The following is a 20,658-nucleotide window of genomic DNA, read 5'->3' as shown; positions in this document are numbered from 1 at the left end:
ATATATCATTATATCACTGTTTAGTACATCTGAGTACAAATGAGCTTTGCACCTATACACTCACCTTCTGAATGTCGCTTGGGATGTTGTAATAAATTTCTATAGTTCCACATCCCTGAAATCCCGGCAGAGACTCTCTAGATGCTCTGTCTGTCATAGTTCCTTCAGGCTGGTTTCCGGTAACGGTCCCATACGAGACACCACATATTGGGCAGACTGGCTTATGGGTCATGGCTGTCTGGAGACAATCAGAGCAAAATACATGCTTACATTTAGGCAGAGCTTTATTCTCCTTCATCTCATCCAGGCAAATAGGACATTTATTGTCCTGATCATCTGCGCTCGTATCCTTCAACTTCTGAGGGCCACCTCCAGAGGATGCGGCTGGCTGGTGAGTGCCACCTCCAGAGGGTGCGGCTGCCTGGTGAGTGCCACCTCCACTTCTGCCTTTGGTCTTCTCTTCCACCTTCACATTGTACTTCTGCTCATTGTCTTTAGTGTCCCTGTGCTTTAGTTTCTGTAGGATATTCATGTGTTTCACTTCCACTAAGACCTCAGTTTCGTCTCTGGATGAGATGGTCACAGGCCTGCGAGGCTCGACCTTTCCTAACAGCTCTACAGCCTTGGACAATTCGCATTCAGGCCCACGGAGAATTATTTTATCTCTCTCCACTATCAGTAAAGTTTTTCTGCAATGCCCTTTGATATACTGTTTCATGTCTTGTGACTGAGCCCTAACACTGGATAAGGGCACTTCTTTCTCCGCCCAGTCGCGGGTAATTCTTCGCATCTTATTGGTAAACATTTGCTTAGCTTGGTCAATGGAGGAATCTGGTCCCAGCACACTGAATCTTATATATGCGCTTCCCTCTGATGTGTCTGCATTGGTGATGTACACTTTACATTGAGTCTCTATGTTTTTCACTTCCTCTGGGTAAATCTCCAGAAAATACTGATATAAAGTTACTGAAACACACAAACAGTCCGTCCGTCCCTCCGGGAGGTTCTCTGCTCTCCTGGTTCTTGATGAATTCTCTCTCCTGTCTCCTAATTGCTCCTGGAGGTGGTTGATCAGTTTACCTAAATCAATAAAGGTTCCTCTCACCTCAATGCCTTCATCGGTCTCCTTCATTCTCAGATAAGGAAACGTGTGATGTATTTCCTGTCTGCTCACCTTGCCGATCACGTCATTATTTAACTTTGCTGTGACTACCAAAACGATCTAGAAAAAGAACCAAAGTCAAGTGAGATGATCTACACTGGAGGAGGCTAGACATGAATAATGACAATCAACAGACTAGCAAGAAAAGAAGGGTTAATAAATTGGTGCACTTTCGAGACTTGGAGGCATGGTTTTCAATTATCCGGTATCCGACCCGATAACTGTAATTTCCTATCACCGCTATTCGTGGCTATAAGAATTTAAAGTAGTGATGTGCAGGCTCGGTTTTACTCGGTTCTTATCGCAACTTTACCGCAAGTTCGGATTTATTATATTGGCTATCCAAAACACATGATAGGCGATAGCCACTAAAATGCAGTTTTGAGATCCGAGTAAATCCGAGTAAATCCGAGCCTGCACATCCCTAATTAAAAGGGTCTATTTAGCAATAATTGCAATATCGGCTTGAATATTTTCAGCCAATTCCATTGTTATTATTACCAATTTTCTCTTAACTTTCCCTGCTATTCTGGAAAAATCTTTGCAGGGGCAATGGTTGTCCCTGCAATGTCCCCCGTAGGCAGTGCTTGTCGAACAAAAAACTATCCTGCTCTGCGTATGCCCCATGCACGGTATATATATTATACAGATCAGGGGTGGGGATCCTTTTTGCTGCCAAGGGCCATTTTGACATATATATAACATATTTGCGGGCCTGGTGCAGGCCAAGCCCCCTCTGTTGCCAGAATCGCCGGTGATTACAGCAATGCTTGGAGTATCCTGAGGATGCTCCGGGGAGCTGTAAGGGCAGCGGTGTGACCATCTGAAGCGCCCTAAGGATGCCCCAGGCGGCACTGCTGCATAGATTCTGGCTGCAGGAAGCCATTCTAGGCACCATGCTAGCCGGATGAGGCCAGACTAATGATTCTGCGGGCCTTATACAGCCTCCGGGCCTGAGGTTCTCCATGCCTGATGTAGATAGACAGTTTATAAAAATGAAGAAAAAAAAGCAACCACTTGCCTGGTCGTGCACCCTGGTCTGCTGCTTCTGGAATGGTGAGTGCCGGATCCTTGTTTATATATACTTTATATCAGTGGTCGAAGTGGGAATTTTGAAGTGGGGGTATGGAGGAACACTATGTGTGCACGCAGAAGGTGCACCAAAAGTGGGAGTTGTCATATATCATTAGGGGCGTGGTCATGTATCACGAGGGGGCATAGCCACTCAAAATGGGTCGTGTCAGCATTCGTCTCTTACTCCTTCCATCTCTCACCCTTTGCACCTCTCGCTATCTCCTTCCCTTTCTCACCTCTGGAACTCTCACTCCCTCCCCTGTAACCCCCTGCATCTCTCACTCCCTGCTTCCTTTTCTTCCTTTGCACCGATAAAAAAAAAAAAAAAACACATAGGCCCCCACAGGAAATAAATAAAACACATGGGCCCCCATTTATAAATAATCACAAGTGCAATGCAATCTGGGCATGACTTTACTGCATTGTAATCTTCCGTCTGGTACCCGCAGGGACAGGGGCTCCGAAAGGAGCCTACCCATGCGATGTGCCCAGAGAGCTGCTGGGGCTGCTGTGTATGTGCAGTCCCGCTGACTGTACATGCATGGCTGCCATTGCCTCCGCCGGCTTATTATGTGCAGTGTAGCCCATAGGCTGAGGAGCCAATATCTGGAATGCATTGCATTCTGGATGTTAATAAATTTGGCAGCATCCCATCCCCAATAGAAACCTATGGAGGATGCAGCTGCCAGCTAGAATGGAGGGATCTGAGCAGGTATCGGCAATACCTACCTGCTGGGGTCCCTCTTTAATACATGTGGGTGAAACTTAATATTTGCAGTAAATTCAATTGCTGCTCCTTCAAGCACCCATTACTGTGGGAGACACATTTCTTATTGCAGCCTCCTGAGGTGGCAAGAAGAAATGTGTGAAAAGTCAATGGATTGGATACCAAAACAGCAGTTTGGGTGAAACCATGACAAAACCGGTGCTTCTGGGTGCTTCAAAGTAATGGGTGCCCAAACAACTGAATTGCTCCGTTAGGCGCACATTACTTTATATACAACCCAGAGGAATTGAATGCCCCATTGGCTTTGCATGAAAAAAAACCCAAACACATTTGCATGAAAAAAAACATACATTGGCAATAGGAAAATGAGGAAATATATGGGCACCCAGAGGAAAAAACACACACACACATAGAGGCGATTTAATTCAGTGCGATGTGAATGGTGGCGGGAAAGAGTTCCAAGAGCTATTCAGTTCACCGTGGTGGTAAGTCCCACTAAAGCAACTTAAGTTGAGAATGGTGGGGTGCACAGAAGTGGTGGGGCGCACAGATGTAATGAGGCACACAAAGGGGTGGTGGGGTGCACAGAGGTTATGAGGCACACAGAGGTGGAGAGACAGACAGGGGTGGTGGGGTACATAGAGGAGGTGAGACACACAGGGGTGGTGGGGGTCACAGAGGAGTTGAGGCACAAAGAGGTGGTGAGACAGATGGGTGGTGGGGTACACAGAGGAGGTGGGGTACACAGAGGTGGTGAGACACAGTGCTGGTGGGGTACACAGAAGAAGTGAGGCACACAGAGGAGGTCAGACACACAGGGGTGGTGGGATATACAGAGGAGGTCAGGCACCCAGAGGTGGTGAGACACACAGGGGTGGTGGGATATACAGAGGAGGTCAGGCACCCTGAGGTGGTGAGACACACAGGGGTGGTGGGGTCACAGAGGAGGTCAGGCACCCAGAGGTGGTGAGACACACAGGGGTGGTGGGGTCACAGAGGAGGTCAGGCACCCAGAGGTGGTGAGACACACAGGGGTGGTGGGGGTCACATAGGTCAGGCACCCAGAGGTGGTGAGACATACAGGGGTGGTGGGGGTCACATAGGTCAGGCACCCAGAGGTGGTGAGACACACAGGGGTGGTGGGGGTCACATAGGTCAGGCACCCAGAGGTGGTGAGACATACAGGGGTGGTGGGGTCACAGAGGAGGCCAGACACACAGAGGTGGTGAGACATAAGGGGGTGGAGGGATATACAGAGGAGGTGGAGTACACACTAAGGAGGAATAAGACCAGCATACAGTAAACTGGAAATCACTAATAGTGTAAAATCACCTGTCCCACTCCCAAGTGTCTGATTCCATGCTTGCATGCAGCCGTGGCTGCTGTGAGGAGAAGCAGAGGGGCGGCCTAATTCCAGTCTGTGAGTTGCCAGGCAGCGACTCAGCATATCATAACATTGTTCAAGATTTAAGCAGAACCTGGGACGTCTAGGGCTACTGACAGTAAGCCCACTTACCACAAGCCTATCCCTAGTGTCTCCGGCGGCACCCGGCTCTCCAACCGTCTAGCTTGCTGCACAGTGACATGCGGGTGCCGGACTCGGCTCTGACGGACACACACTGGCGGGCGGCGGAACACTGCATGGATCCGCAGCATAACTACGACTGTCCTTAGGGGCTGTCCTGTGACTGACAGCAGTGTCAAGGTAGTGGGCAGCGGCCCACGCAGGTGTCCAGATCATGCCTGAGTGAGACTGTCACTCAGCATACAGCTTCCCCGGTCTCACTATTGGCCGGCCCTCGTCCCAGCTCTCTGTCTATTGGCCCTCCTCCCCGGCTTCCTCTTTCTATTGGGCTCCTCCCTGATCCCTCTCTCTATTGGCTCTCTTCCCTGATCCCTCTCTCTATTGGCCTTCTTCCCTGATCCCTCTCTCTGTTGGCTCTCTTCCCTGATCCCTCTCTCTATTGGCCTTCTTCCCTGATCTCTCTCTCTATTGGCCTTCTTCCCTGATCCCTCTCTCTATTGGCCTTCTTCCCTGATCTCTCTCTCTATTGGCCTTCTTCCCTGATCCCTCTCTCTATTGGCCTTCTTCCCTGATCCCTCTCTCTATTGGAAAAGTATTTTGACCAAAGTTAAAAATATGTACCATTATGTTTTATAAACAAAATCACTTTTGCACAGTAAAGTAATGAAAAAGAATGTTATAATAACATTTTCATAAAACAATAAAAAAATCAAATGTTTTTTTCTTGTAGTAAAATTTCACAAAAATAAATAAATTAAAAAAGCACATGTTTCACATGTCCCAATAAGGCTTCTTAGACATGATGTGATTTCACAAATCCTACTGAATTTCTGCCACTCCAACTCAAAAAAGCAATGAAATTCTGATCATTAAGGCTGACGCCTTAATGGACATGTTCCTTACGCAATACAGATATGGTATGCCATCACACCATGTGGTTAACTGCAGATTCAGCACTTTCACAGAGTGAGATTGCTGTCACTCACAAAATGGTGGAGCTACTAATTCACAAAGTTGTGTGCTCATTGGAATACACACATGCAGTCTATGCTACTGAAGTCTGAGCAGTTATGTGCCACACACATCCCACTCAGTGCCCACAATCTTCCCTTTCGGTCACCACAACAATCCCACCGGGTTCCAACATCCTTTTCACTCCATGCATCCATCTCATTCAGAATACAAATTCATCTCCCTGTGTGTGTATTTATTAGAATGAGCACACAATTATGTAAATGGCATACCATAAATATATATATATATATATATATATATATGGGTAAGGGGGGGGGGCAGAAAGAATTCTCGCCCTGGTGTCCAACTTGTCTAGAACCGGCCCTGTATATAGCCCTTACTGGCGCTTGTCTGCCTTGCGTTCATATTGCTCCCTGCCCACACTTCCTGCATCTGCCAGGTGGGGAGCATGTAGGGGAGGGAGAAGTAGTAATGGAAGGCAGACAAGTGTCGGTGTATATATATATATATATATGTATATATATATATTATATATATACCATTCACATGCAGGTACAGGGCTGTGAAAGGACCCTGTCCCTCTGCTATATGTCAGGAATAAAGTAACCACAACAGTGGTCTCTTCACTCATCTTTCCATCCTGTGCATGCTTGGTCTGTGCAGTGGCCATTGCTGGAGAGGGTTCCGGAGCTCTCTTGATCATTTTTGTGAAATGTATCCCATAGGCTACAAAGGGCTAATGCCATCTTTAGTGAGCATTAGCTAGAGGGGCCAAATTCCAGCTTGGTAAATCTGATAACCTAGCAGCCCCTATAGAAACGTATGAGGGTTGCGTCTGCTGTAGGAAATGGAGGAACTGCAGCAGATATGGAGATATTTGCTGCAGTTACTCCTGATACATTCAGGGGATAACTAATATTTGCAGGTATCCCCCAAAACACTGACAGGATAAGCGTACTATGCGCCCCGGCAGCGCTGGGACCCGGAGGGTTTCATCTGTTCTATCTGCAATGAGTTAAAGCTGTATTTATAGTTATTACAAATTTACCTCTAGGGGAAGCTGCGGTGAACGTTCCCCGGCTCCGTTAGCGCCAGCTGGAGAATGGGTTTTGGGCTCTGCCATGCCTGAGCGGGAAAATTTATTGTGTTCTGCATATTGGGATTTATGAGTTCTGCCATATTCTTCCTCCCCTCCTCTGCCAACATTCATCGCGGATGGCTCATTATCTCTTCCTTTCCCGTCACTGGTATAAATGTCCGGAGTCCTCGGTGTTGAACCGTCAGTGCTGCTAAATTGGCGTTTGTACCTCAGTACAGTCACTGCTTCTGCAATCGTCACTTCGGCGCAAAGAGACTCAATCACATGATCTTTTCTGTCCAGCACTCTCTGCGGAGCTGTAGGTACAACGGGAAGAAGAGCATTGGAGACGGCTCATGCAATCATATGGGAAAGAAGCTTTAAAAAATAATATGTTATAGAGGGGCCTATTCATCATAACTAAAATATCGATGGAGGTAATTAGGTTTAGAATTCGCATGGAGTGCTACCTAATTACCGGAGGAACTTATCATTCCTCCTCTCCATAAGTATCTATTCCGAAAAGCTGTCATTTTTGCAATAACAGCTTTTTAGAAAATAGATACTTTTCCCTAACTATACCTACCTTACCGCAGCTGTAATCAGTGCTGGCATGCGCCGTTACGTTCACAAAAGAGGCGCATGTGCAGCACTACCTACAGCTGCAGTAAATGTGCCCCCTAACCCCTCTGCCCCCTCCTCCCTGTCCCCTACCTTGTTAAAAAAAAAAAATATATATATATATATATATATATATTTTTTTTAAACTTTACTGTATTCTGCCAGGAGAACACAGTCAGAGCAGCAGCCGGAGCTGGAGGAGGGACCAGGGAGTGATGGAGGGAGCCGAGGAGGACCTGCCCAGCTGACAGCAGGTAAGTGTGACCTGCTTTACGCCACCTGAGAGCGGTGTATAGTAACACCATCAAATTCTGAAAATACATAATTTTCGGAATTTAATGTATACCTAATTTCTACATCCCCATACTAATGTACTAATGTATGGGGAGTGTGGAAATTAATGCAGGCTGACTTAACCAGGAGATATCAGTGATCAGTGATATCTCCTGTGTTAAGTGTCTTCATGAATACTAAAAAACAGTAATTAAGGAAAATGTCCTTAAAACCGTTATTTTAGTGCTGATGAATAGGCCCCAGAAACAGGATTCTAACCAACATCATTGATGTAACTACAATGGGTCTAGGTAGGCCCAAACCGCACCCATGTTTAATACTTATCTCTCTGGAGTCCGGCATCTGTACTCGAGCATCAGCACAAATCACCAGAAAATGGTGCAGCGGCAACTTTCACGGAGACCTGCGCATACACAGGAGACTCTGGCACAATGCCAGACTATACTGCAACATAGAGAGGAGGGGGGCTGTGTGCAGAGTCCTCTCTTAAACAGCCCCTGACCAACATCTTAATGTTTAATTTGTGTTGAACAATTCTAACTTAGGGGTCTATTTAGAAAGATTTTTTCTGTCTGTAGTGAAAAAGGGCCGGCTCCAAGAGGAGCTGTGCCCTGTGCAGGGAATCCGACGCCCCATTTACCATGCGTGTGGCGCATTAGCGTGTGTCTGAAAAGGGGGTGTGGCCTAATAACCATAGGCCGTGCCCCAAGATGAAGCTATTTGGGGGTGTGCCCGCATGGCACGCCTCCCATTCAGGCTGAGGGCAAGCCCAGCACTCCTTCAGTAGCTGGGCTGGCCCCAGCCCTCTCCCTGCACTGAATAGATGTTGCGCACATGCGTGCGGCATCCATTTCTCTTCTCCATGGCCGGCACTGCTGCACAGCTGCGGCGGTGGGGGTGCCCAACCTCCCAACCACCGGTGGGACACTTAGGCACGTGGGTGGAACAGCAGGGCAGTGTGTGAAAAACTGGACTGCCCCGCTGAAATTGGGATGCTTGGGAGGGGGGCGCTTTCTATAGGGTGGCGCCCCTGTTCGACCGCAGTGGTCAAATGTGCCTCAAGCCGGCCCTAAGTGAAATATAACAAATCACATTGCATAGTATTAATGCGATAAAATTGCTAGATTCATGTACTCTCACCTCTTCAGCGAGATAAGACATTGACCACTTTGCAAACCACTGTTTCAATCCTGAAAGCAGATGGTAAAGAGGAAGAGGAGATAGGAAATTGATAGATCAGGAGGAGGAGATGAGGAAGCAACAGGTCAGGAGGAGAAGGAGATGGGAAGTGACAGGTCAGGAGGAGGAGATGGGGAAGTGGCAGGTTAGAAGGAGGTGGATATGGGCCGGAGGAGGAGATGGGGAAGTAACAGGTCAGGAGGAGGAAGAGATAAAGAAACAATAGGTCTGGCAGAGGAGAAGATAGGGAAGTGACAGGATGGGAGTCGGAGGAGATGAGGAAGCAATGGGCCAAAAAGAGGGGGAGATGGGGAAGCAAAAGGTTGATAGGAGGAGGAGATGTGGAAGTGACAGGCCAGGAGGAAGAGAAGATGGGGAAGTGACAGGTCAGGAGGATGAGGAGCTGGGGAAATGGGTCAGGAGGAGAAGGGGAAGCGACAGGCCTGGCAGAGAAAGGGAAGCGACAGGTTGGTAGGAGGAGGAGTTGGGGAAGTGACAAGTCCGGAGGAAGAGGATATGGGGAAGCAACGGGTCAGGAGGAGGAGGAGAAGGGGAAGTGACAGGTCTGGCAGAGAAGGGTAAGCGACATTTGGGAGGAGGAGGAGATGGATCAAAAAGAGGAAGAGATAAGGAAGCAAAAGGTTGACAGGAGGTGGAAATGGGGTAGCGACAGGTAAGGAGGAGAAGGGAAGGCAACAGGTGAGGAGAAGGAGATGGAGAAGTGAAAGGTCAGAAGGATGAGGAGATGTGGAAGTGACAGGTCAGGAGGTAGAGGAGATGGGGAAGCGATGGGTCAGGAGGAAAAGGATATGGGAAAGCGACAGGTCCTGCAGAGAAGGGGAAGTGACAGGATGGGAGGAGGAGGAGATGGAGAAGTGATGAATCAAAAAGAGGAGGAGATAAGGAAGCAAAAGGTTGAGAGGAGGACGAAATGGGGAAATGACAAGTATGGCGGAAGAGATGGAGAAGCGAAAGGTCAGAAGGAGTTGGGAAAGTGACAGGTATGGTGGAGGAGATAGAGAAGCATCAGGATGGGAGGAGGAGGAGATGGGTCACAAAGAGGAGGAGATGGAGAAGCCACAGGTCTGGAGGAGGAGGAGATGGGGAAGTGGCAGGGTGGGAGGAGGAGATGGGGAAGTGGCAGGTCCACAGAAGAGCAGATGAGGAAGCAACAGATCTTGATAAGGAGGAAACGGGGAAGCTACAGGTCAGAAGGATGAGATGCAGAAGCAACTGGTCAGGAGGAGATGGGGAAGAGAAATGTTGGGAGGAAGAGATGTGACCAATCATGAGTAGAAGGAGATAGGGAAGTGACAAGTCTGGAGAAGGAGATGGGGAGGCGACAGGTCAAGAGGAGAGGAGGAGATGAAGAAGCAACACAAGAGTAGAAAGAGATGTGGAAGTGACAGGTCAGGAGGAGGATAAGATGGCAAGTGACAGGTCAGGAGGTGAAGGAAATGTGGATGTAACAGATCTGGATAAGGAGATGGGGAAGCAACAGGTCAGGTGGGGGAGGAGATGACAAGTGACTGGTCAGGAGGGGAAGGAAATGTGGATGTAACAGATCTGGATGAAGAGATGGGGAAGTGGCAGGTCAGGAGGGGGAGGAGATGGCAAGTGACAGGTCAGGAGGGGAAGGAAATGTGGATGTAACAGATCTGGATGAAGAGATGGGAAAGTGGCAGGTCAAGAGGAGGAGATTTGGAAGTAACAGGTCAGGAGGATGAGCAGATGGAGAAGCCGCAAATCAGGAGGAGGAAATGAAGCAACAGGTAAGGAATAGTAGAAAATGGGAAAGTGACAGGTTGGGAGGAGGAGTCAAAGAGGAAGTGACAGGTCAAGAGATGAAGGAAATGGTCAAGAGACAGGTCGGGAGGAAGAGATGGGGATGCAACAGGTCAGAAGAAGGAAGAGATGGGGAAGTGATAGGCTGGGAGGAGGAGATGATGGAGAAGCAACAGGTCAGGTGGAGGAGGAGATGGGGAATTGACAGGTTGGAAGGCAGAGGAGATGGGAAACAAAAGGTCATGAAGAAAAGAAAATGGAGAAGCGACAGGGTGGGAGGAGGAGAAAATTGGGAAGTGACAGGTCGGGAGGAGGAAATTAAGAAAAGGCAAGTTGGAAGAGGAGATGGTAAATCACCAGGTACGGATGAGCTAGAGAATCAACAGGTCTGGAGGAGGAGATGGGGAAGTGACAAATCAAGAGAAGGAGATGGAGAAGCAAATGGTCAGGAGGAGGTGATAGGGAAGCAGCAGGTCAGGGGGGAGGGCATGAGGAAGCGACAGGTTGGGTGGAAGAGACAAGGAAGCCACAGGTTGGGAGGAGGAGATGGGGAAATGACTGGTGCAGAGGAGGAGGAGATGGAGAAGCGACAGGTGCGGAGGAAGAGATGGTGAAGCGGCAGGACAGGAAGAGCAGATGGGAAAGTGTCACATTGGGAGGAGGAGATGGGGACGTGACAGGTCAGAAGGAGATTAGGAAGCAACAAATCACAAGGAGGAAATGGGAGGTCAGGAAGAGAACGGGATTGAGATGTTACAGTTTTGGTCAATTACCAACTGTAATCATTCGTGTTAATAAATACTACGGAATCCCAGGGGTACCCACATAAGTTATAGAGGATATTATGGATATTAGTTACTGAACATATAATGGTGATAATGAGTCCATAATTTGAGGGTATTTGTCATATAGAGTTCTGCTAAATATGGTGGAACACCCACATTGGGCAATGAAAACTTTACATTGTGACAGCAGTCTGAAAACTGGCCATTAATCTCCTCTACCAAGAAGTGTAGGGCACCACATTTCACACACTGCACATCCATAGGACCCAAAGAGCAGTATTGTGGCGAATATGTCATGTCCAATGTATGTCATGTCCAATGTAAGTGGTGTTTCAGTTGATCTTGTTAGACGCTGTTTAAGATCTTTGAACTGCATGCTGTGGATGACCTGTAAGGGTTCAACCATGTCAATGTCCTCGAAGCCGGCCTCTAGGCAAGTTTAATGTAAACAAGATGAAGTGAATAATGAAGCAGAAGACTTGGAGGCTTGACTAGAGGTTACCCCATCAGCCTCCTGAGGCTCCTTTCTTTTGGTGTTCCAGCACACCCTGTCCTGCTACGTTGTCCCGGCAGAGGCCATTGCTTTTCATTTAACCATAACTCCTGTGTTGCTGCACAAAGGGTTTTCCATTGGCTTTTCTTTGCCCATTTCAGGGTCGGTTCATGCGTCGCAACCTCCACTCAGCTTTTGAACTGTCCCTGGTCATAACAGAGACGGTCATGAAAGTAGTTTGCATGGCGTGCATGGCCTTTCTCGGCAACTCCCTTCCCACTGGGAACTGTATGGTGGCTTACTACCTTGATGACTTTCAACTCACCAGGCTTTGCTACTTGCATGATAGCACTTTTTGTCTTTTCGGTGTCCCTTGGCTGCTGATAAGACGGAGGGTCCTACCACTTGTCTATCTTATCTGGTTATTGAGATTGACATAGTGGTGTTGCTGGCTCCCGATGGGCAAGGTTGTGCCCTAGCATCGGCTATGGCTCGCACTAGTGCAGTGGGTAATGTGACACTACAGCAAGAGCAGTCATTGCTGAGCCTGCTGAAATTTGCCTGTAGGATGATCCTTAATGGGTAGGATTTTCAGCCACAAATTAGAGCGCATGACTGCAGGCATGAGGCACCTTTTTTATCCGCTTGTCCTCCAAAATAAAGCATGATCTGAATGCCTGGGAATGGTTCCTGGAGCGCTTCTTTTGCTCTCACCTTCAGTTTCTAGTGTTGAATTGCATCTGTACAAAATGCAGCAGGTGTGATGGCTTTGCTGGCCTACTGGGAGAGCGCCTAGTGCACCGCCACCTCGCCTGCAGCCTGGATTGCTGACAGTTTGACCAAGAACCTTCTGCTTTTAGAGCTGTTCCTGATAGAGGTGGTGTTGGAACTCTGGGGCAAGCGGTTTCGCAATCGGAGCATTGTGTTTTGGTGCAACAACTTGGATGTGTTCCAGATGATTAACCAGCAGTGAGTCTCCTCTCTTCCTGCTGTCTGACTTATTTGCCAGCTAATAACATAGTGTCAAGCTGTGGCGATAGGTAACACTTGTCCTTGCTATGCCCGGCAGGTTAGCAGGCCAGAATGAAAGGAAACCCATAGGGCTGTAGCTCTCGGCACCATTCAGAACTACCTTGTGGCTTGGATCAGCTGGAATGAATACCTGGCTTCTCATGGTTCTATCATTTATTTGGGATTAATATATGCAGAGTAGTTCCTGGGCAGTGGTGGGCAGGTATTTATCGGGCATCTCATATTTCGCTTCACCAAGGATTTCTTGGTGATGAAGGCCCTCAAGGGTTGGGCCAGGCTGCGTCCGGATCCCCCGGTCGCTATACAGCTTATTGATTTGCTCCTGTTGTTGCACTTTAGGTATATACTGTCTGATGTTGCCACCTCTCACATTGAGGCTCTTTTGTTTTGATTTGTTTTTATGGTGCTATTAGAGTGTGCAAACTGGTGGCATCCTCCACATCAGCTGTGCCTACTTTGCCTTTCTGTGATGCTATGTTGGGTCCCGCAATTTTTCTTATGTGAATTGCAGCAATTGAAAATGGATCAGTTGGGGTGCAGTCACTGGGTCTCTCTACAGCCTTGTAGTGTAGCTTTTCCAAACGTGTTTCACCTTTAACGAGCCTTCCTCAGACTGCTGTGGAAGCCGGTCGTGTGTGATCTGAGGATTGGTTCCTTATATGCTTAATATACAAGCATGTTCATGGTACGCGCATATGAATATATTTGTATCTAATTTAAGTTAACACTAACTACTACACTATCAGGCGCTTGTCCTTGTCCCCCTTTTTCTTCAAAGCTTTCATGCTATTCAAACAACCTCTGGTGGAAGTAATGCCATCCTTGACACGAAACGCGTTGGAAGCACTAGGTGGCTAACCCTGACTTCTGGACAACTTGGCTACATGACTAGTCACTTAGCCCCGTCTTTTTCCTGAGTGACATCATCAACAGCGGCCGATCGCGGCCAGACACTACGGGACTACAGGGAGCAAAAGCTAACGCCAGGTTCTAAGCTCTCTAGCTACTACCGCAACCCGGACTGATACGCTGGAGGAGAAGAGGCGGACGGCTTAAGGAAAGGGTAAGGTAGGGAAAGATAGATAAGATCATTCCATGGGCAAAGTGACAGTCCAAAAGGGACCCATTAAATTCTCCTAAAAAGAGCTATTGTGACAATATAAAACTTGTGGTGTGTGGTGTTCTTAGTATGTTGCGTTAGGATGGTTCCTTACCGAGTATCCCTGACCCGGGATCTCCTGGGATTCCTCCGGAGGGTGATAGTTTATATACAGGCAATTGGGTGCAACAACAAAATATATTTATTCAATTAATTGCAGTTTGGTTAAATAAACACTTCTACAATTATCAATACATTTTTAACGATTTCAAATACACATTTTAGTACACTCATTCAAGTCAGGAAAAGGCACTGGGATCCGAAACTTTTATTACACCGGAACTCCGGATCTGTTCTTCAACTGTGGAATGAATGCGTTAAATGCAAATAAACGTAACACAATACCTATAATTATCGGTTACTTGGTGCACCAAGAAAATTACAACAGACATCAGTCTCTAGTGTTACCATTGCATGCAATAGGTTATCTGTCTAGTAGTTGATAATTTTAATACGTTGCCCGGGTTGCTGGCTAAGTTGTGGAGAATGAGTCAAGGTATCCTGTCTCTATGAAAATTCCTACGCTGCTGTGCCTTAAATGAGTAAAGTATGTTTATCGTGAAGTCTCAAATTGTAATCCTCTGTCTTCTAGTTAGAATAATGTCGTTAACTGACTTTGAAATTGGGCTCAATGCAATCTCGCAGTATTTCCCTGGAGGAGTAGCTGGCTGGTAGCGGAGTAGGCTCGTTTAGAGTTAATGGTAGCAACTTTCCTGGCTACGCTCGTACTAGCTCTCTGTCTTTAACGTTTCTTTACAGGTATCACTCTGCTATATTGATAGGATGTTTGCGATGACACTCACAGTAAGTGAAGAATATACAGCTGCCTTATTGCACTCTGTTCCTCTGTAATAGTTACAATATAAACTAATGCTATGCGGTGAGTATCACCTGTGGAATTAGATTGCAAGCTGCTGATGGATCGTTATTCACACTGCCTTCTCACATAAACTGTGCTACTTGTGCTTGATTAACTTGGCTTGCTTACTGAACTATGTAGCTCATCTGCACGGCTGCCCTTAAGTCAATTAACGTTACTCAGCTACTGTCCCTGAATGCTGGGAGCTGACTTGGGACAGGGAATAGAAAGGCACAGTAGTAGGGGCTGGTACAAGTACTCACTGCTCCGCCTCCGTCTTGTCTCCGTTCCGCTCCGTTCTGTGAAACCACAACGCAGCCCTCAGCACTCTCCCACTGGGCTGTCAGTCACTGAGAATGGGAGGGAAGCAGGGCGGCTCCACTGCTGTGGCCGCTTCCCTTTATCACCGCTCCCGCAGCTGCCGTTCAGCACCTCGGCTGTCAGTCACTATGCGGGGCGGCTTGGAGGCGGCGCCCGACTGACGCGACCTCCTCCGGCTAGACTCTCCTGGCTCCGTCTCTCCCCGGCTGTCGGCAGGGGGACTCCGCAGCTTATCCGGTGATTTCAACTCTCACCACACTGTCCCCTACTCTCCGGTAAGTCCAGTGTTTGCTTCACACACTGGCTTACCTCAGGCACTGATTACCCGGCTGTCCCTTCGAGTGCTCCTTATATATCCAGGGGTCGCGTGCGGGGCTCCTTCCCGCCGACCGCACGTGCCGCTCTCCGGACAGGCCAGTTATATGTTCTAAAGGGAGGGAAAGGATTCCCCTCTGTAGCGGCTGGAATGTCCCGTAGCTGGCCGCGTGCCCCCTATTTGAACTTGTCCCGTACAGGGGTCCGCTCCACTATTCCCCGGAGAGGGGGGGTTAACATATTTACATACATTCACTGTATTCACAAACAGATTATCCCTGTTAACATTGTATACTTTAGATAATAAATATTTTGGGGGTATCACACTATAAACATATGTAATTGTATAATTATTTTTTTCTCCACAGGTGCCACATTCGTTTATATTTTGTTTTAACATATAGCGCTCAGCATTGTTGTTATTATTTAAAGTTATTTTCCTAATTGAGCTGCTTAAAAACAGATAGAGAAAAAGATTTGTAGCACCATACTCTATAATAAAATTGTCAACAGCAAGTAATGTAATAATGTAATAGGACCTAGTTGTTTAGATTTGTATCTATCGCTGAAACAATGTGGTAACAAGCTTTATAAAAAAACAACAACACATGTCGACCATTTGCGTATCGTCCATTTTCATGTCGACCTTTTGACCCTGTCGACCATTTGTACTTGTGGACCTACTTCTATGTTGAGCTTTGTTGTGTCTACCTTTTGTCCCTGTCGACCTATTGTCTGTCTAACATCTGGGGATAAATGTAATAGGGTGAGAGTGTAGAAAATGTAACAGTTTAGCAGTAATTTCTCACACTTGTTAAACTCGGCCAATGTAACAGAGCCTGAGAACGTGCAAACTCGCCTGTTTTTAGACTCAAAAAAACTCTCACGATTTAAACTCTCATCCAGATGTTTTCCCATTTTGAAGATAAAACAGACTTGACTTAAATGCTGCGTTGATGTTACCGATGTTTACGCTGTTACACGATGTTGGACGGATATAAGAAGGCTGCATTGGGCATCCCTATGCTCGGGTAAGCTTTTGGAGACATTAGTATATTTTCACTAATGCAGTCTGTAAGAGATCGCAGCTGCGATTGGATTAGCGTAAATATCGGAATAAAGCCCATAGGGGGTCATTCAGACACGCTCGAGAGCACATTTCGCTCGGTAGCGGGTCGATGTTTTGAGACTGCGCATGACGGAGGGAGCTCCGTCGTGCGCATGCGCGAGACCCGGCGAGCGACGAGAAATACGTCGCTCGGGGTCTCGCACCAAAGGGGACGTGCTGCCGATGGTGACTGACAGCACGCCCCCTTTGGTGGGCGTGGCGGGGGCGTAGCGGCCAGACGGAGGCGTTCCCATGGGAACGCCTACTGTCTGTTCCGGCCCCACTGACATCAGTAATGATGTCAGTGGGAGTGACTTTGGCTCTGATAGAGCCAAAATCACTCCTGGGCTTGCGGCAGCGAGACCCTACCGCAGGGTCTCATCGCAAGCCCGATGGTCGTGATTGTCTTTGACCATCGCGACCATCATCATGGACGCTTGCTATAGCTGTGGGTGGTCACCCACAGCTATACGAGTGTCCAGGAGGACGCTCCATTTTCATGGAGGAGGGCCCTGATTCAGAGCGAGCGTTCTGCTCAGAGCGTTCAGCTCTGAATCAGGCCCATAGTTCAAAGCCCAATAATCACTGCAAAGTCCTCAGTGACGGTGATATCACAATAACATGCACTAATGGCCATCACATTATTAATATTATTATAGCATGACTGCTCTTTATGTTCCTTGCACAGAGTGTAATGTGGGGTGATAGTAGCAAGAGAGGGGTATGTGCGATATCAGGGTACCCCAAGGACGCTCCAGGTGGCACTGCTGCATAGCGTCTGGCTGCCGTGTGCCATTCTAGGCACCCTGCTAGCCAGATGAGGCTAAGAGAAAAAAGCTCCAAGGGCCAGACCAAATGATTCCGAGGGCCTTATACGGCCCCCAGGCAGGAGGTTCCCCAGACAACATCATCACCAGTTTAACATGTTTCTTCAATTCCCTTTATTATTAAATGACTGTAATATACTAATTATTGCTCAGTATTTGGCTATTTACCTGCTCATTCAGTAACCGCAATCACACCCTCTCCCACTTCCAATGTAACAGACCAGTACAATGCGGCACTCACCGTCTTTATCCTGAAAGACCACACAATACGTCTCTTGGTCCAGGACAATCACCTTGCACTCTCCTCCTCCTGATTTTAGTTTGGATCCAAAATGTTTTTCAACCTTTAGTTTGAAATTTTTCGGGGGGGCTGGGATCTTCACCAGGATGGGGTTCGATGTGAGCACCCAATGATCTATTTCCTTTAAAATTGTGTTTCCTAGCTGTGTGTCTGTCTGTCCCCCTATATTCTGTGCGTCTCTCAGTGTCATATACTGTAGCATACCCCCCACATTCTGTGTTGTGTACTGTGGGGCTCCTCCTTTGTCTGCCTGTTCTCCCAAATACTGTGGGTCTGTCTGTGTCGTATGACGTGCAGTTCCCCTCATGATTATCTGTCCGTCTGCTCCTCTCTCACCCATTTGGTCGGTGTGTCTCTTGCTCAGTCCCTTGCCCCTGTCAGGATGTCTGTCTCTGCTATCAGGCTGTATCTCTGTCACTCTCTGCTGTCTCTCTCTTTGTTCTTTCACTTTCATTTCTCAGATCTGGGAGTATCCGACACAAAATAGAAAGTTAAGCTAAGTACACACCTGGTAGCTAAGAGGAACAATTAAGGAATTTTGGCCCTCATTCAGAGCCGTACGCTCTGAGCAGAGCGCACGCTCTGAATGAGGGCCGGCCTCCATGAAAATGGAGCGTCCTCCTGGACGCTCGTATAGCTGTGGGTCACCACCCACAGGCTATACGAGCGTGCATTTTGATGGCCGCGATGGTCGTGACTATCGCGACCATCGAAACTGCGAGCGGGAGCCTGCGGTTGAGGTTTTCAACAGCAAGCTCCGGAGTGATTTTGGCTCTATCAGAGCCAAAATCACTCCCACTGACATCACTAGTGATGTCAGTGGGCCGGCTTCTGACGGGAGGCGTTCCCGTGGGAACACCCCCGTCAGGGAGGCACGCCCCCGGCACGCCTACCAAAGGGGGCGTGCTGTCAATCAACATCGACAGCACGCCCCCTTTGATCAGACACAACGAGCGAAGGACTTTCCTTCGCTCGTCGCGTCTGGCGCATGCGCACGACTGAGCTCCCTCCGTCGTGCGCATGCTCAGTCCAGAACATCGACCCACTTGCGAGCGGACAGCCGCTTGCGAGTGGATCTGAATCAGGCCCTTTGTTTTTGACAGCTGTAACGCATACATGCCTACCCTCTCGATTTGGTCAGGAGCCTCCCGAAAATCGTGTGCCGCTCCCGGGAATGCAGGCAATCCTACCCGCTGCTGCCGACCCCTCCTATCCCCCCCCCGCAATTACATGTGAAACCCCCGCAGCGGGGGGCCGGGGATGCGATTTGCACGGAATCGCGTCATTTTGGCCCCGCCCCCTGCTTCACAATGCCTGTAATATCGTGTGTAGCAGGGTTGAGGCCAAAATGACGCGATTGCGTGGCTCCACCCCCCACACCGCCTGCAAATACTTGTTGTCTGGCCGGCCCCGCCCCCATGTGCTGGCACGCCCTCTCAGTCATGTCAATTTGGCTGCTCCCTCCCGGGAGGGGCAGCCAGATAGTCGGCAAGCCTGCTGTAACGATCCAGCGAACATCTGATTTTCTTTATACACTCTACACAATTATCGTTCCACTTCCTACAGATATGTCCTCTTGCATCTTTGCTGCGTACGTGGCAAATCACGCCACACCTGCTGTCGCCCTCTCAGCGCCCCTGATTACATGCAGTTTGTTGGCTTGATTGTGTTTTACACTGCATTTGCTACACAACATTGGCTCACGAACATCGTGCAGCTCTTCTGATGTCAGAAGCCGATCTGTCAGGTTTATGAACGGCAGTCGGCTCCGTGCGCTGTGTACACACTGGGTCTGGTGTTCACGTAGTTGAGCGTTTTTTGCAACTGCGTAAAAATATCTGCATTGCCCAGAGCGTACGTACATAGATGCTGTTGCGATCAGGACAGATGGTATTATAAATATGGTGGTGAAGGGTGATCCTGGGCTGGGACTGGGTGGGGGCTAGTAGTGAACTCAAAATTGCTCTGTTCAGTGGGCGTTATGGGAGTGTTGTGGGCGTGTCAGTGAAGACGGCTGCATACACAGATACAGAGCCGCAGGCATAGGCGGCCATGGGCAGACAGAGAAACTGCGCCTGCCATATCGCTGTCGGTACTACATCGTGCACATACGCTAACGGTAGGCATCTCAGTCGCACGAATGTACATTATGGAAGTATTTTGTTGCGACATTTGCATAAACCTCATTGGTCTGACCAGGCGAGAGTTGGCAGTTCGGCCAGATTATTGCTGTAAAAATGTACAGATTTTTATCTGCTTATCTCTGTAGGGGACATAGGTGCAAGGAAATGGGGGGGACAGAATGGAGGAATGGAATGGACTAATGATTCGATATTTATATCTTCCTTACCTATAAGTATCACTCAGATTAACCATACTGAATATATGACATGTGTTATACAATTTTATGTAACAATAAATACAAAATAAAATGTATAAGATCAATGATATGCAGTTATGCAATAATAATGCTAAAAAAAAAAACATTCAGGGGCCTATTCATCAACACTAAAATAACGTTTTTAAGGACATTTCCTTAAATAACGTTATTTTGGTATTCATGAACAGACTTAGCACAGGAGATATCACAGATATCTCCTTGCTAAGTTCCCCTGCGTTAATTTCCACACTCCACATACATTAGTACATTAGTATGGGGATGTGGAAATTGTGGTATTCATCAAATTCCGAAAATTATGAATTTTCGGAATTTGATGCAGTTACTATTCGCCACTGTGAGGTGGCGAATAGCAGAATCGACTTACCTGTATCCGCGTGTGCAGGTCCCCCGACGAGTCCCTCCGGCGCTCTGCTCCGTCCTCAGGCTCCGGAGGCTGGTCGGACATGTGTGCTCCCCAGCAGAGCACAAGAAAGTTTAGAAAAAAAAAAAAGTTTTTTTTTTTTTTCTAAACAGTCATGTGCTCTGCTGGGAATCCACATGACAGACCAGCAGGACGGAGCCGGAGGCTGCTGCGCGGACAGGTAAGTCGGGGGGGGGGGGGGAGGTGAGCGGAGGGGGGAGGGGGAGGGTCCGGAGG

General features: G+C 48.1%; 1 protein-coding gene across 1 annotated transcript in view; it reads right to left on the bottom strand.

The window, feature by feature from the left end:
• LOC148475080 (E3 ubiquitin-protein ligase DTX3L-like) overlaps positions 1–18,074 on the bottom strand; it is a 58,144-nt gene extending 40,070 nt beyond the window's left edge. Inside the window, exons 1-3 of the mRNA XM_088457731.1 lie at positions 17,561–18,074; positions 6,512–6,858; positions 65–1,222 (exon numbers count right to left, since the gene is read on the bottom strand). Of these exons, the coding sequence (XP_088313857.1) occupies positions 65–1,222; positions 6,512–6,858; positions 17,561–18,074 (2,019 nt within the window). The remainder of the gene's footprint in view (positions 1–64; positions 1,223–6,511; positions 6,859–17,560) is intronic.
• Positions 18,075–20,658: the final 2,584 nt, after the last annotated feature.

The sequence above is a fragment of the Taudactylus pleione genome, unplaced genomic scaffold (assembly GCF_031769625.1).
Source record: "Taudactylus pleione unplaced genomic scaffold, aTauple2 ptg000781l, whole genome shotgun sequence".
In the NCBI taxonomy this organism is placed as follows: domain Eukaryota; kingdom Metazoa; phylum Chordata; class Amphibia; order Anura; family Myobatrachidae; genus Taudactylus; species Taudactylus pleione.
This window is presented reverse-complemented; position numbering and strand designations above follow the sequence as displayed.